Below are 17157 nucleotides of genomic sequence, written 5' to 3' on the forward strand. Positions count from 1 at the left end.
AGCCAAATCTTAACACAGCATTTAGACGGGAACCTTTTTCACACAAAAATGTAAATCGAAATTATTGCGGTAACTTCTTTACCGAACAAATCTTGATGTCAATAAATAAATAAATCATAATCTCAATTTTTTACTAAAAATAAACGAGCGAAAGAGCAAATATAACAAGATATATGTAAAAGAGAAGTTTTTTTTTTTAACAAAAGAGCCAAAATGGTACTTCAATAAGTTTTCATCCCTTCCACTATTTATCTTACTGATAATCAATGAACGATTGCAATAACGCATTAAGTTGTTGGTATCAAAATAAATAAACTGAGGAAAGAAGCAAACTTACGAACGAAACTATATAATGATGTTATCGAATGTTACTAAAATACTAACGCTAATGGTATCGGGTTGCCTATAAACTTCCAGTAGACTCCAAAGTTAGTCATTAAATAGGTACGCAAATTGAGTTATGACAAACTGAAATTTAATTATAAATTCATATTTATAGGATAAAAGTACATTTAAGTATTTAAAAGCACGTTGTGTAGATCAGTCATTAAGAGTGCATGCCTTTATTATTTTAACAGTGTTCAAAAATGTTTTCAAGCTTGCTTGTCTTGTCCGTCTAACATCTGCCTACAAACCCCATTAAAGTACGACTTTAGAACCTATTTATCGTTTAATATTGTTATGATAATTTCAATTAAATAATAAATAACTTCTAGCGCAGAATATTCCAAATTATAGTCTTAAAGATTACGTAAATATAAATTAATAACTCACAAGGCTTTGTCACACTGATTTGTTACGTTTACGTTCAAGATTGCGTCCGACCAATCACAGTGCGTACTTTTTGAAGATCACTTGTGATTGGTTAGTCGTTGCCTTGAACGAAAGCGTGCACTCATCACTGTATGCGAAGCTTAGATCATAGATTAACAAAAATATCAACAGACGTGGCTATTGATATTAACCTACTAACTTATTTTGCACTATTTCTAGAGCTTCTTGAATTGTATTAAAAATATGTTTTAATGGGGTTGCAGCGTCGAGATACCTACTTGCTGGCTTTTGACATTGGCCACAATTGCAGACCACAATAAGATACGGCAGGCTTCCAACTTCATCGTTTCGGCCATCGCATCATTATTAGGGCCCAGCATTTTGTAGGAAAAAAAAATAACCTTGTCACAGAAACTCCATAAACTTTACTATGCAATCGATTGTGTACCATTTATGCTTTCATTCTCCTCAGATCAAACTATTAAGTATTGCACAAACTGCAGCGAATTAAATTATAGATATGAACTGTCCGAGAAGCAAGGCAACGTTTGGCATACCTACTGTCAGTTATACTGATTTTGGAGTAGCATAAAGTAATATGTGGATAGGTATTACATAGCTGTACCTAGTAATATTTTTCCCTAGTGCTGATGATTGAAGGGGTTAATATTGAAAACATTTGTTTTATAATTCATACATAGATGGTGCCACTTACTTTGACAGCCTTATTTCGGAATAATCTAGAGATGATATTTTAACTCAGTACAAGTTCGTATAGATTTTTGGAGTTTACTCCTTAAGAATCGATTTTTAGTACCTATATAGCCAGCCCCTAATATGAAAAAAATGGGCAGTAAAATTCGATGAACGTATGACAGCGTTACGTTTTTTGTGCGCAACCTATTCTGCGCACCTATCACTTTTTAGGCGTTGTATTATAGTGTATGCTGCGGGGTAACATACACCTATTTAGACAGTCGATCTGAAAGAGTAAACTCCATCCGTGCGTCGGAGCTGACACAAACTTTTTTTTTTAAATTTACAAGGGTAAGAAATCAATATGGCGGACAGTGGGTATGCTGAAAGTTACCATGCCATTTATAATAATTATTAATTCTCTTTGTCAAGGTTATTTTCACACGTGCTGGGTCTACCGTCCCTGACAGATTCTCAAACGCCTCTTCTAAAGTCATAAGAACCATTAACGTAGTTTAAGTATTAAATTAAGAACGATTTAGTTTAGTAACTCGAACATTATTGTGCCTACGTTATGTTTTTAGTAAAAGAAAAACATTTGTTTTTTTTTTCTCTTAAACCGTTTTGTACAGTAACACAAAGTATATTTTGTTTCCGAACGAACAAAGATTATTATTATTTATTAATTATTATCATTATTTACATGAATTATTTTAATTTATGATATTATATTTATTGCGAATTTTATTTTACCGTTGTACGCGTTACAGTGTTTTTATAGAAGCAGTTGACGATTCGAATAGAAAAAGTTATTCTAGTTAAACGTATTTGCGACTGCCAGTAGATTGCTTTAGTTACCGATCTTTCGTATACATTTAGGTTTCGAATTATAATTATTATTATATGATTATGTTACACTACCAACACTTTATTGTGCAGTGGCGTGCACTAGAGATGGACTAGGGCAGGCACGAACTAAACAGATGAAAAAAATAAAAAAATATTTTCGTCAATAGTTCGTAATGAGTGTAGAAAGTATGCAGTGCATTTGTGCATATGTGAAGTGCACGTCACTGTTGCAGTGGCATTGAACAAATACACCATTTTCTATTGTGATAACCCTCGCTTGTAATACCACTAATCCATTAACAATGTAAAAGTGTTCACATGTAGGATCGTCACATAAAATAACTACATACCTGTAATATTTACACAAACTACATGCATGTTTTAAGATCTGTTGAGGTGTTCTGTAAATAAATTGTTGTGTTTCGACAGTGAATGTTTCGAACGTAGACAGAGTAAGAAATAGACGATTGATTGGCATGCCGCTATCAGCCAAAAGATATTTGATTTTGACGTGATTTTCACGCTGTCAACGCACTAAATTATTTTTTTACTATTTTATATTTTAACCTAACTGTACTTATAATAATTGCAAGATTTTAGGTTGTAACCTTGTGCTCAACTACTTATGTTTTTTAATAAAAGCATAAATATCTATTACTGAATGACTATTTTCAAACTCGTTTGATTTGTTTATTATATGGTCTGAAAATACAGCATCATGGTATAAAATATCGAAGCGCCTTGTCTCGATAATTTACAGAGTCCACGCATAAGTTGCTCTTTTTTTTGAGGAAATCTTCTATTACGTCTATTGCTTTAACTGTCTACGATTTTAAATAATATATGACTCTCTGTCTCTTTAGTACGCTGTTAGATAAAAATAGACGCAAATTAGTTTAGGACATTGTCGAGTTAACAATTTTTACAGAGCAGCTAGACAGAACCTTATTAGATTTCCCAGTATGTGATTAACATAGTGTTTTTCATTTTTTAATTAACACTTAAATTTACTGAATGACAATATAATTCAGACAAACAATCCAGTGATTACAAGCAAAAGGGACCAAATAAAAAAACGTATTTTTACAAACATAAAACACAAACGTAATATTTTTAACGATTAACAACACTGACTACTAAAAATATTACAAACATTTTAATGGTAGACATGGAAAAACAACATTCTATATTACAAGTTTTCTACCTTATAATAATAACGTAACATTTTATATAATCACCCGAACGAAAATGTTATATTATTGTTATAATATTATGTCGTAATTTATTAATTTATTAGCCATATTATTATTATATTTATGAACATACCATAGGATTAAGTATTATTTTTATCTTTTAAAGATTTTTAGATAGTTTAGTAAAGAGTGAGCTTTATGAAAAAAATAATAATAAACAGCCGTTTATTATAGGTATTCTTATATTCACAAATTTTATTTTTTTCCAAGGTTTATATAAAACAGACTTGCATTGTACCTTGAACGGGTATATCGATACCTGACATATTAATGTTTTACTTTTTCCAAAGCAATACAATTTATTATAGAGTAAATTCTAGGCATAGATAAGCATTATAGTAGAAATTAGTCGTACTGCCAAAAGTAATTGTCGTTTAATTTAAAATAACACGAAACCACGTTGGCAGTATTTATTTTATTTTAGATATATTACACTGTATGCAAATTAAAAGATGTCAAGAGATCTATAATAAATTTAATGAGATTAAATTTCTTTTCAGCATTTATTTTTAAGGGCTACCCAGGTTGTTCGATTTTTTTTTAATTGAACTATCTCTTCATTCCTTGAACACGTTACTAACAAAAATTTTTAATGATTTGTTTAGATGAAACAATGAACCCTGGGCATGCCATTCGATGTCTATTGGTTGAGTTGTCAACGCTCTATTCAGACACAGATGATAAATGTCCTATGCCGCTAGGTCTCGTGCGGAGAGCGGGTCGGCTGGCGCAAGTGAGGGAGCACCCTTACCAGCGCACTGCCTTACCGGCGCCTTAATTCGCGCGAAAACACTCTCACGCCGCCATTTTGTTTACAAGGTGAGATGCGCGCGTGCACGCATGCCTTACCATGAATACGCTTGCATACACATATCGGTGTTTACGAAACGTACAAGTGACTTATCAATCATTGAATCTCAGCTAAATTTTAATAAAACGATACGTCACTTGGCCGTTTCGAAGCTTGTATTTCCCAGTGTGACACGCAGAAGTAGCTAGCAATCATATTCGTCGGTAAGAATGCGTGAGTGCCTTCGCTTCGTCGTCTCTCTGTGTCCTTTTTTTCTATTTTTATTGTGTACTTATTAGTTAAGTTTCCGAATAGTTTGTACGAGGAACGATATTATGCCCATTACTACTTCATACCGGATCTGAAGTGACACTGCATAATTGTAACTGTGATTTTTATATTTCTTTTTTTTTTAGATTTTTAAAACTGTTACATGTTGTGATGCGAGGCGTTACAACAGTGTTGTTTTTGAGATTTTATAATGTTTCGAAGTTGAACATCAGCGTTACCAAATTTTATAATATTACTCTCTCAATGCTGCTGTTGTAATTTAATATCACAACATGTGCCTTTCTGAGAGTCACTTATGCATTATCTATGCAAATAGCGTTCTTTTTAGTATTGTTTAGAAATATATTCGAGGGAAGAAGGATTGTAATTCCAGTGATAATGAAAGTGTTCTTAGTTCAAGTATCCAATTATGGTTTTACCCAGCAATCGTGTTCAACTTAACCAAAATCATATACCGGTGCTACATTCGGGTTGTGAAATCCTTCTTTCCTAAGATTCGCCCAGTATTAGTCAAAGGAAAGTGCATTTTCCGAATTGTGCCATCGCTCCAGTATTAATCAAAATGCCCTATCCTTTGACTTCTTATGTGACATTTTTTTATTCATCACAAGTTTTCATAGTCAATATAAGATTTTTATATGAAATTTAAGTTAGTTGATTCTATATTTGCCTTAGGTATTATTTTATTTACTTTCTTATTTGAAAGTCTTTTAACATATAAGATTTTTGCACTTGTGTCCTTGTGGATTTTTGAAAGGCATTCGAATGTCTATTACGTATTCTCACGCTTTATATGCAATGAATTTTGGATACAATGCTATCCATATTAAAAAAGAGATTTATATGATGATGTTTGTGTAAAGTATTTTTTTGTCGATTGTTAATTGTAAATATTAAATGCATTTTCGAAGATATACATATGCAATAAATTGTCTGAAATTTTCAACGTGCGTTTTCTTTATTTGTAGCTGGGACGGGATCGCGATTGTTAATGTCAAATTTATATTTCCGAAAACAATGAGTTAATAAAGTTGATGACGTGCAGTCGATTTGGTGATTTGTAGCCTCACACAACTAACATGCAACTCCACAAGGCCAAGTTCCCGTATATTGACATAATAATAATAATTACGAATTGCACTGTCATAACTGCTATTGTCACTGCAGATTTATATTCCGAGTGGGCGTCGGCGTCGAAAATTTTGAGAGCGTGTTTGATTAAAACTAAACTTTTTGTTGGGGTGCTGCAAGGTAAATTATGTCTACCAAGTAGTTCATTGTGTATATAATATTTCAGTTAAAACTTTCATTTATCAACATTTTAACGAGATCTTATTTTAGCAAAATCAGGGATAGTAGGAAAGAAAGGCTTGAAAAATTAATTTTGATCTTTAGTCAGACACTCGCTCAAAATAGCTTACGCCTTCTTGGGCCATTATTTGTAGCTATGTATTTATATTATATGAGTCACTAACATGCAAATATGTAACGACATTATGGATTTGTATCACAAACTTATTAACAACTTAAATGAATGCTATCATATACAATTATTATAAAATTTACAGCAATGTGTTAATTAAATAACTTACATACTTGCATCGGGGTGTTATGGTTATACATAAGTGATAAATTTATTACCTATGCTTGTTTGTTGCGGGCGGTGCTCGATACGGGCGCTATATGTGTTACAACCGCGTATCGAGCACGGCTCTCTGGGAACTATTGGGCATTTAATAATATACTGTAGATTATCATTATCATACTAAATTATTTTAACATTTTCAACCATTAACTAAGTAAACTAATTATAAATATACGTTATATAATTTATTAACAGGACCATAGCCAAGTCTAATGTCGCGGCACGAATGCCTGATAGCCTCCCCCGATTATTTTATCGAATTCTTTATTTTTTTATATCCGTACACCGTACATCGATCCGAGATCCAGTTTGATCGCTTTTAGCTGCATGGTCGTGCCGGTCCCTTACGGTCACGAAACGTCTCCACTGTCCTCTAATCAGCAAGATTATTATATATCTCTGTGTACACATTCAAATTATGAGTCAGTACATCGGTTTTCATCGTATTTTCGTTTTTGTGATCATCTTTCACAGTTACGAGTATTCCAGTGATATGATCATGACTATGCCATTTTACATCAAGTGGTGATTTGTTTTTACGATCATCTAACTCGATTATTTCAACGTAAATAACGGTTTTTGGTAAAATATCGTTACTAATTGCTACTACTGTACTAATGACGGTAATAATATCATTTCTTTGAAAACACAATGTTAGATGATCGCAAAACGTAAATACGATAACAAACGACTTAGCGGCTCATCATTTGAATGGTACACCGATATACGTAACAACCCTGCTGAACTTCTTCAAAGCTGAGCTAAAGGAAGCACGATAACTCCTAACACCTATCCGATAGCGCAGCGTAAAGCGTTGAAGCGTGAACCTCGCGATCGCGGCTACGTGTAGCATACATGGACCGATACTAACATCTGTTTTCTCTCTTCTCGTTAACCCGGCTAGGTGCGTGACGGCGCCGAGGCACTAACCGGAGACGGCGCCCCCGCACCGGACCTTTCTCGCCGCGTAACATTATCATCGGAACATCGACCACCATGTACTCGTAGCTATAGCTGTTGGGCCTTTCACGTTTAACATGTACTATGTATTTTAATAGTCTAACTATTAACATTTATATGCCTGTTATGTTTATAACAAGATGATCTTTATTAACAATTTTATATTATTTTTTTTATAGTGGCACACGCCATCGACTATATTTACTGTATTGTAATGTACTTCTGTTGTCGCTTGACGTTGTTGTTGGAGCACGAGTGTTGTTAGGTTACCCTACCTACCGCGGCGCTAAATTTATTTTAAATATCTCTAGTTTAGTTATTTATTAGATCTAGTTTATATAGTTTCTCGAAATATTTAAAAATATCAATTATTATTATTATTATATCGTTAATCAAATTTGGCGCCGTTATTTACAAACGTTGAGAGATATTGTTTGAATTATCAAAAGTCTAAAATTATCCTTGACATTGACTCAATTTGGTAGACTTGAATCACTTTGGTAAGACGTATATTTAGCTGACTGCTATCTGAGTGCATGATTATTATTTGTAGCTCAGGATGATGGTAAGTTCTTTATTAATAGTAATCGTACAGTTTTACACGAATTGTATAATGAGTATAGTACAAACTACGTAGACGGATACGGAGATGAGAAGAAACATGGCGTCTCCATAATAATCATGAGTTTATGGCAGAATAGCGGTAACTAAATGTAAGTATGAATAACAGATTGTAAGATTTTAGCTTAACTATAAATCTACTTATATGGTCGAGTGATAGTTATATGATTTATTTTCATTTACTCAACAATTGTTCAGTTTTGGCTACACTTTAACTTTATGCCAAAGAGTCATAACTTATTTGTAATGTATGACTTAAACTTAATGTCTTCCCTATATTATATTGTTATTCTATCCATATTACAAATCATTTATAAAAAATAAAGTTAGCTCTTGATTCGGATAGTGTAATAATATCCACACAATATCATATTGATGAGTAAATGATAATAACGATAGTTTTTTTTTTACTTTTAGTTGATATTATAATATTTAAAAGTAATCATTATATTTTATACTTTATAGTGCTTAATTTACATAACAAATCAAATTATGCACATCCCAAGTGCCTTAAATAATGTACAATGTTTTTACTTTTTTGGTTCTATAGAAACTGTTAATATTGCTTATAGTTGATATTAGCTTTTTGTTAACTTTGCTATGTTATTATTGATATCTAATTCATCAATCGTCAATGAAGTAACTCGTTATAGTTTATTTGCGTTATAGATATGACCAATATAGTCCAGAAAAATTAGCCAAAGAGTCGTAATCATAATGAGAGAATCTGCTACAAATTCATGTAAACCTTTAAAATTCGACTCAAGTCTCATTATCGCGTTTTAAGATGTTGCAAAGATCCGGTTTTTTGGCAAATAACTTTGAAAAAATTTTGAGCACAATCTTTACAATTGTTAGTATAAATTAATTTTTCAGCGCTTGACCATTGTTGAACTATGAAAACCTGTTAAAACTGTTAATTGAAGTGAACAAAAGTAACGCAAATTAACTATTACCTTATATTTTATACGAGATTGCTTAGTTTTCAAGAGCATATTTTCATAAGCCTTCGTTGTAATCTCTCGAGAGAATCTCTGACAAGCTGAATATTTAATAATCTTGCAATTTCATCAATTTGATTTTTATAAGCGTTATGAAATTTATACCTTTAATGAGATATATTTTTACATGAATATTTCGAATCACCAATCCGATGTTTTTTACAAGATGTCCCTATTTAATATGAAATTTTAGATTAGGTATATTGATTTAATAAGTCCTATTCGGGAAAATTAATACACTACGAATAAGTTGGTATTGTACAAAAATAATTATCAAGAGAAATATCCTCGAATAGTTCGCTTTTCTATAGCTACAAAAGAAAATGGACTTTACATATACCTACTACACAAAATATAAAAATACAATTCTATATCATTCAGTCCTTTAAGCTTAAAATAGCTGCGATTGTCAATCTTATAAAAAAATCCTTTACGTAATTGAGTTATTTTGTAATTTTTTATGTCGAAACCTTTTAATCAGTGGTGTAACTATACCATCAAAGTCCCAATGAGCATTCATTGTGCTCCTAAAATTAGCATCTTTTTATTTTAGATATTTCTGAGTCCGTGGTATTTTACCAGACCTGTCACGTTATCACTACCTTCACCACTGTTATTAAGAGAAAATGCTTTTTGATTGGCAAAAATATACTGATACATATTAAATTACTAGAACTCGAAATCAATATTGCAATCGACCTCTGGGGCAATTATTTTCTTATATTATATCATGTAGTTATATAATTGTTATGTACATAGCTTATATAATATTATAGTACTGTTAAAAGCAATAATACGTCAATAATATACTATAAATTAACGCTAGTGCAATAGATGTTATTTGAAATTGATATTTTATAGAAAATTCTCAATATATAAATGTTTGAGTGAAAATAATAATAATTATAACAGTTCAGCGAGATCTGATGTTGAGATTAATGATTATAAGGAACCTTTAGAAATATCATATACCTAATATAACTTTAACAACAAAAAATATTAACAAGTATTTCGGGCCGAAGTAATTATTATGGCATAATTAAATACAAAAATATACTTTAGGGCCAAATTGAAATTGTAGCTAAATTGTTATTCTATTAAGTGACGATTTCAATAGCTCTGTCTAATATGAGTTACTGATTATCTTCCTCTGTTATTTACCCCAATTTGTTCGTTTTCCTAATTTTGCCAGGCTGCTTTTTGACGTGACAACGTCTTATAATTCGATGGAGGCGGCTGCACACTCCAAAAAAGATGGCGTCATGCGTCATTCCCTCGCCAACTTTTCTAGGGTTGCCAACTTTTTTTACAAGAAATAAAGTAAATTCTGGTCTATGAAGATTATTAAACAGTATTTTAAAAAAACTAACATTTTCCTTAGAAAAATGCAACCATTCCATCAGTACCTTTTTATGACGTTGTCACGTTCAACTATCGTCAGCAAACCGACTTTACAGACAACCGATTTTTTTACTGTCATTAATTACTTTGCCCGTATTATTAACATTAAAGTTTATTAAGATTTATATAAGCTAAATTTAGAAGATATATTTTTATTGTATAACATAAAACAATGAATTCCGGAATGAGCTAACTTTTATAAAAATTGAACATTTTTAGATTTTTCTTAAATACATATTTAAAAAAATCATATGAATTCGATTACTGTAAAAACTAAACATAAATTCAAATTTTATTTAAATTTTACAAACCTTGAAGTTGTTAACACACTCCGTCCATGATTACTTCATTATTTAAGTACTTAATACGATGGTCTCTTGTTCATGTGACCGTAAAATATCAATGTAACATTTGTGTTAACATTTGAATCTTAATATTTAATATCTTCTTTAGAAATACATATTATGGATTGGCTTTTTTAATCATTAAAATGAAATTAAGAAAATATTATACTAGGCTAAGATTAAACTTTTCTACTTTTTTCACTATTTCAGAAATAAAATTAAATGTTTTATTTAGAACACCTTGTTGTTATAAAATAATGTTAATTGTATTTTTTAAAAATTATTATTCTAATTTACCAATCCTTTTTTTTTTTGGAAAATCTCAATGTAAATTGCTAGAACTACACCCAAATAAGTAATTTATTATTTATGATCTGATTTTTTTCTCAAACAGTCACCATACTATATTTATGGTGCTAGATTGATTGTTTAATAGCTATAAAAAATCATTAAAAAGGAGCAAAATATGAACTACCCGTTCCAAGTGGCTATTATTTTTTTAATAAAAAAAAAATATAAAACCCAAAAAAAAATGTAAATTAATTTATAAGTCCGTTTTCTAATTATTATTATCTGTATATTGTACAAAACTGAATAATAAGATAAAAGCATTTACAAAATATTTTGAGGCCATAGTTTTGAATGAAAATTCAATGTCGTGGTCAAACCAGGAGGTTAATTGCGCAACGTATTCGAAATTAAATTAAATTTTCGGTCCTTGCATTCATTTCCTGTAATTGTAATAGGGAACTTATATTTATATACAAAATTATAATTAGTTAACGTTGATTGCAAGTGCGTTGTGAATTAAACCACAAAGTATCAATAGTATATTGTGATTAAAAAGTTAATATCGTACAAAGATAATGAGGGTCTGTTGCCTGTTAATAGTTATTTTACGTTGTTTCAAAACGAATTCGTGAAACAATAGACAAATTTGTGAACTGCTAAAATTCAAGATGGCTGCCAATTTTAAATTCCAAAATATCATCAATTTCCGAGAATGTTTTGTTCATGTGAATATTTTTTTCTAAATGATTTGTTAAATTTTGATAATCTGAAGAAATATAATTAGGCGTCATTTGGAAATTCAAGTTTATTTTTGGTATATTTGAAGTAGGCACTTTGGTTGTGCCCATACTAAAATTCTTAATATTTCCTATGCCACTCTGGTTTACGAGTATATATTTAGTTAAAGACGATACGCATTAATTTCTTGTCTAGCAGCAGCTATCTGTTACGATTCGTGTTATTTGTGATCTAATTGCTGTAGTTTCTCAGTCATAGATTAAAAATGCAGTTCATCTATATTGTTTATGTTTGAAACATTTTTGTGCCATCAACAAACGGACTTTCATTTTATATTTTTATTTGTACTTATACTTAAATTGTGGCAAATCACACAAGTGCCTTAAAATTAACTTTGTAAATATTTATATGATATTATAATTTTTTTTTTCAAAGTATTATATAAATAAAGGAGAATGAATTATTACAATTGTTTTCCAAAAACAAAATAGAGTATATTTAATTAAATGATTTAGTTAAGTGAGATTGTGCATATTACTTATGTCTGTTTTGATGTGTGTTTAAGATTGATTTGGCATTAGTAAATATATTATTTAGAAAATGTAAGACTGTCTTTTATTTTATTAATTTAAAGTTTTTATTTAGCTATACTAGTTACTACATTTCAAAACTGACCTAACCGATAAGCTTAAGCTACTTGCTTTAGTTTTAATACAGTTGAAATAACAGTTCAAAAACCCGCCAGGGTGGCGCTAGCGTCCAGGGGCCGGTAAGAATCGGCAGTTTAATTAATACTACATAATATTTTTAATAATTATCAATATTAATCCACAACTGTTGGATTTTTTAGGATTATGTAAGTACATAATCCTAAAATATGTCATCATTTGCATTTTATTTCAACGATAGGACGCTTCTGTGGCGCCATCCTAATTTAACATATTATTTTGCCGTTCACTTTCATACACAGATGGCTCTGTCACAGGGTTGTCAACTGTACTATAATTTAAAGTATTGTACTATATTTTGTGTCTGCGTACTATACTGTTGAACAAATATATAGTACGCAAAAATACATACATATATGTATTATCAACACTGATATCTAACAAACAAAATTTTCATTTTAAATCTTTATAATGATGATATTAACATTAGTTTACGACAGATGCAATAGCGTCTAGTCTATCCAAACTTGTCTATCGTACTGAGTTCCAAACATTAAACAAACAAATTAATAGCATTTGGTTTTCAAAAATGTAAAAATCAGATGTGAAAAAGCCATTGACACTCATAATTAAGATAAACAAATCTGTTGATTTTTATGCGTACTATATTCTTTTATTCTTCTGAAAAAATGTGGCAACCCTAGGTTCTAATTAAATCTATTCTCCTTGTTTTCAATGAATTCATAAAAATATATCTGCCATCCCTAAGAGTAAATTAATTTATTGGGTACGACCGCGCCTCTTTAGGCATACTCGTAAGTCACTGCACAAGATACACTATAAAATACGAGGCTTAAATGAAAATAAATGAAGAAGAAAAGTATAAGCTATAATAAAATAATTCTTTGGAAGAAGCATTAATAAATAAATTCTACATTTTGGAATTAGTAGAGCCATCTATTGATAGAACAGTGTACTGCATTACCAAATGGAGCGAGCTTTTGGTACACAGAGTAAAATATTTATGTAGTAGATAGGTACACGGAGAGTAGACACTTTTTGTTCGAGCTTCTAACTGCCTTCAGTAGATGGCGTTCGTGATAATATCATGTATTCTGTGTTTTAGTAAATAGACGCTGTAGTAATAAATATAATAAAGTACTTAGGTCTATCTAAATCTAAATAAAATAAAAATGATTCTTGAATCTTCCTAAGCGCTAATCTCGACACGGCTAACCCGATTTCTATAATACTTTTTTTTAGAATAGGTACCTAAGTACTCCTTGAAGTACGAGGATGGTTCTTACGGATTTAGGGTAGCTTATGGTAAGGGTAGGAGTAGGTTAGGAGTAAAGTCCTAAAGGGTAAAAAGTTAAAGCGAAGCATGACCGGGTCCGCTAGTAAATAATATACATTATTAACATTCGAATAACGAGGTTAAAATAGGTAGGTATGCGCTGTTAAGTACACTTTAACGGTTGAGTTGAGGGTGAACCTTGAAACTTACTTTCTAAAGCCACCACAGTCCAAACTGCATAATTAAAATGTTTTTCAGATAGCGTGAGTGGTGACAGTCACCTGTATCGCTTCATTGGTACTATTATCGTGAATCGCGGCAAAATTTCAAAAGTGATACCTGTCACCCGCACCATCCTATACGAAACGAACTACCTATAGATGCCGTTGTATAGTAGGAGCATAGGTTGGAAAACTTTCGCAGTATTCGCATGATCTTGGTCCAAACCACTTTTTACTGTGTCCAAAGTATCTATGAAGCGAAATATTTACCTGCTTGTTACTTGACGTCTTGTGTAATGTACCTAGTACCTACCTATCTGAAAATGAGATGTTGAGCTTTACTCAATAACAATCAATACACAAGCACAATGCGTAAATGTACCTACCTTTTTAGATCGCAGAACATAGAGCTCTAAGCTGCGGTTATTTATAATAAATAATAATAATAATAATACTTTTATTTCAAACTTCAATAGGCTCATAGTTATGTTAGTAAAAATACAATGTGTTAGTAACTTATGAACTACTTAAGTATAGTAATATAACTTAAGTATTCTATTTCTAGTACTCGTAATATGTGTGTCACTGCCGCTCCAATCCATTTGACATGGAACAGCAGTAATTCACATATTTACAGTCCAACCTGCTCGCAATCATTGCTAGAATGCTGTTGGTGCCGCCCCGCACCCTGCGCACCAAGGATCCACAACGTTTGCGCATTGTGGCGTAAAAACAGTCAACACGCGCATCCGCGAACATCCCCGATGCGCTACAAAAGCGGGGCAACCCCATCAGCACCCTGAATGCGTTGTTATATTGTACACGGAGAGCGTTATAAGATTTTTGAGAGTATTTGGCCCACAGGCTGCACGTGTAGAAACTAGTGCAGTATGCTCTGAACAACGTAATTTTAACGGCATATGAACACCGCGCAAACCTGCGAGCCAGCATATTTGCTCTTACTGATAACGCCCTCCGTTCTCTCTCGATGTCAGTGTCGTCTCTAAGGTCAGGGGCCAACATGTGTCCGAGGTACTTGACTTTATTCACTCTCTCTAATGCTACGCGATTCAGCGAGATAGGTGGAAGGGTTAGATTTTTAGATGTTTTACCCTCTGCCTCAAAGACCATCACTACACTCTTTTTAGTGTTATAGGCAAGACCATGTTTCTCCACATAAGCCTCACATACAGCTATGAGCTTCCTGAGACCACAGATTGACGCACTCAACAGCACCATATCATCGGCGTAACTTATGTTATTTAAAGACACTCCATCTATGTAGCAGCCGGTTCTGGTGCTGCTGAGCTCGCCTAGCAAGTCATCCACGTACAGGTTGAATAGCGTAGGTGAGCTTAACCCCCCCTGCCTCACTCCGCACTCCAACCCATACGAGTCTGACAATGCGCCTGCCCACCGGACATTGTTGACCTGGTTTCTATACCAATATTTAAAAATGTTGGTGAGTTCTGGAGGTAGTTTTGCTTCCTCCATCTTTCGCCATAGGATATTTATATGTCAGTATTATATGTCAGTTAAAAATAAAGCACCTACCACACAGACATATAGCACCTACCTATCCTACCTTTATACATAGGTAGGTACCTATAACTAGCAATTTAATTGCATTTTGAACTTTTGAATGGAATTTTAAATTCACCGTTGCCCGCTCGCTCTAGGGCACGAGGGAATGAACGGCTGTTTGTTGTAGATACTTACACCTACACGTAGGTAAGTTATATCCCATTTTACGTCCACCCTTTCTCGTCCCTACGCTTTCCAATTTTATTTTAGTTTACGGAACCTGAAAATGTTTGAAATGTTACACTGAAACAATTTTAATTTAGCAAATTCAAACATTACGGTGCAAGCAGATTGATTTAGCTACTAGCTAGGTACCTACTTAAGTGCAAATAGTACCATATGTTTTCTGTGATAGAACCTACAATACGTTTTTGTTTTGTCTTCTTTCTTTAAGACGTAAGATTCGACTTCTGCACGGCTATTATTCTCTAACCATGTTTTGTATAAGTAGGTACTCGTAACTCGCAAGTGTTCTCGCGAGTTTCGCATTCACCACTATCTTTCTCATTATAAAGTATCGTGTTAAACAGAGAGAGATAGAGGTGAATTCGAAACTCGCAGTTGAGTTATAAGAATATTGTTACAGAATAGCCTAGCAGCACTAAAACTAACGGTGACGCTGCTGCATGATGGAAACTACAGAAATGCTAGCAAATACTTATGCACTACAAGACGAGTAACCTATCTCTTTTACTTGTGCATTTCTAAATGAGCAGGTCTATTTAAAGTAGCTACATCTATTGCTTAGTTTGTTAGTCGTTTGAAAATCGGTCAGCAGATAAATGCGTGACCATAAGTAGAGCATACCTATTTACATCTAGTTTTTAATCAAACTAGGTTGGTAGCACTTAGTTCGATTAAAAACTTGCCTGTAGGTTATTCCTTGATTGGCTGTCAGGTGTCACAGCCAAGACGCATAGTCGGTATCCCACCTTGTTATTATCAAAGTAGGTAGGCATGCACTATGATTACTTTGATTTATATGCATGAGCTCCAATAAATGATGCATAATTGGGCCCACGTTTTTATTTTTATCGTTTATTGGCCGACCCGCCATAAATCTTCGTCACGTGAACGATAAAATCCTAAATGATGAATGGGATTCCGTATTTAAGGTTATGAAGACTATGCAGATAACCCTAAGTTAATGGTTTTTCTTTCGCAATCTGTCTTAAAATAACGTTTATTGTTAGTGTTGCCCACATCAATTTTATGACTCTGACATGTAAAGAGTGTGGTTTTAAATTCTGGGCAGAATTTTTGTTTGTTGATATGGGTAACTGTTATTCCTACAATGCATATTAGGATTTAAAACCTAAGCTTAACGCTGAAAGAATCTCGACAGCGATAAAAGGTAGGGTAGGGTAAGACTAGGTACAAACCTTTACATTCTTCGAAGTCTGCTGATTTTACTTCGATGGCCTCCGTGGCGCAGTGGTAAGCGCGGTTGATTTACGGGTACTGGGTTCGATCCCCGGCTGGACATATTTTGGGTTTTCTTAATTAGTCCTGGTCTAGCTGGTGGGAGGCTTTGCCGTGGCTAGTTACCACCCTACCGACAAAGACGTACCGCCAAGCGATTTAGCGTTCCGGTATGATGTCGTGTAGAAACCGAAAAGAGTGTGGATTTCATCCTACTCCAACCTACAAGTTAGCCCGCTTCCATCTTAGATTGCATCATCACTTACCATCAGGTGAGATTGTAGTCAAGGGCTAAATTGTAGACAATAAAA

The 17157-nt window shown here is 32.8% G+C and overlaps 2 protein-coding genes across 8 annotated transcripts in view; one reads left to right on the forward strand and one right to left on the reverse strand.

Annotated features, from left to right (window-relative positions):
- The window catches only part of LOC112042985 (protein held out wings), a 105362-nt gene extending 93102 nt beyond the window's left edge, over window positions 1–12260 (forward strand). For 4 of the 7 annotated variants that reach the window (XM_024078219.2, XM_024078221.2, XM_024078223.2 and 1 more), the window contains exon 7: window positions 4274–5599. In XM_024078219.2, the coding sequence (XP_023933987.1) occupies window positions 4274–4350 (77 nt within the window). In that variant the 3' untranslated portion in view covers window positions 4351–5599. Of the gene's footprint in view, window positions 1–1037; window positions 5600–7202 lie in introns of those variants that run through there. The other 3 variants (XR_008251192.1, XM_024078220.2, XM_024078224.1) reach the window with 3 other exon arrangements.
- Window positions 12261–14422: 2162 nt separating this feature from the next.
- On the reverse strand, window positions 14423–15334 carry LOC112042975 (uncharacterized). Its single transcript, XM_024078207.1, has one exon. It carries the CDS (start codon window positions 15332–15334, stop codon window positions 14423–14425), a length of 912 nt encoding a protein of 303 aa, XP_023933975.1.
- Window positions 15335–17157: the final 1823 nt, after the last annotated feature.

Source organism: Bicyclus anynana, chromosome 10 (assembly GCF_947172395.1).
Source record: "Bicyclus anynana chromosome 10, ilBicAnyn1.1, whole genome shotgun sequence".
Taxonomy (NCBI): domain Eukaryota; kingdom Metazoa; phylum Arthropoda; class Insecta; order Lepidoptera; family Nymphalidae; genus Bicyclus; species Bicyclus anynana.

Excerpts from the sequence above, each read along its gene's own strand:
- LOC112042975 (XM_024078207.1), bottom strand. The coding sequence starts at position 15,334 with ATGGAGGAAGCAAAACTACCTCCAGAACTCACCAACATTTTTAAATAT.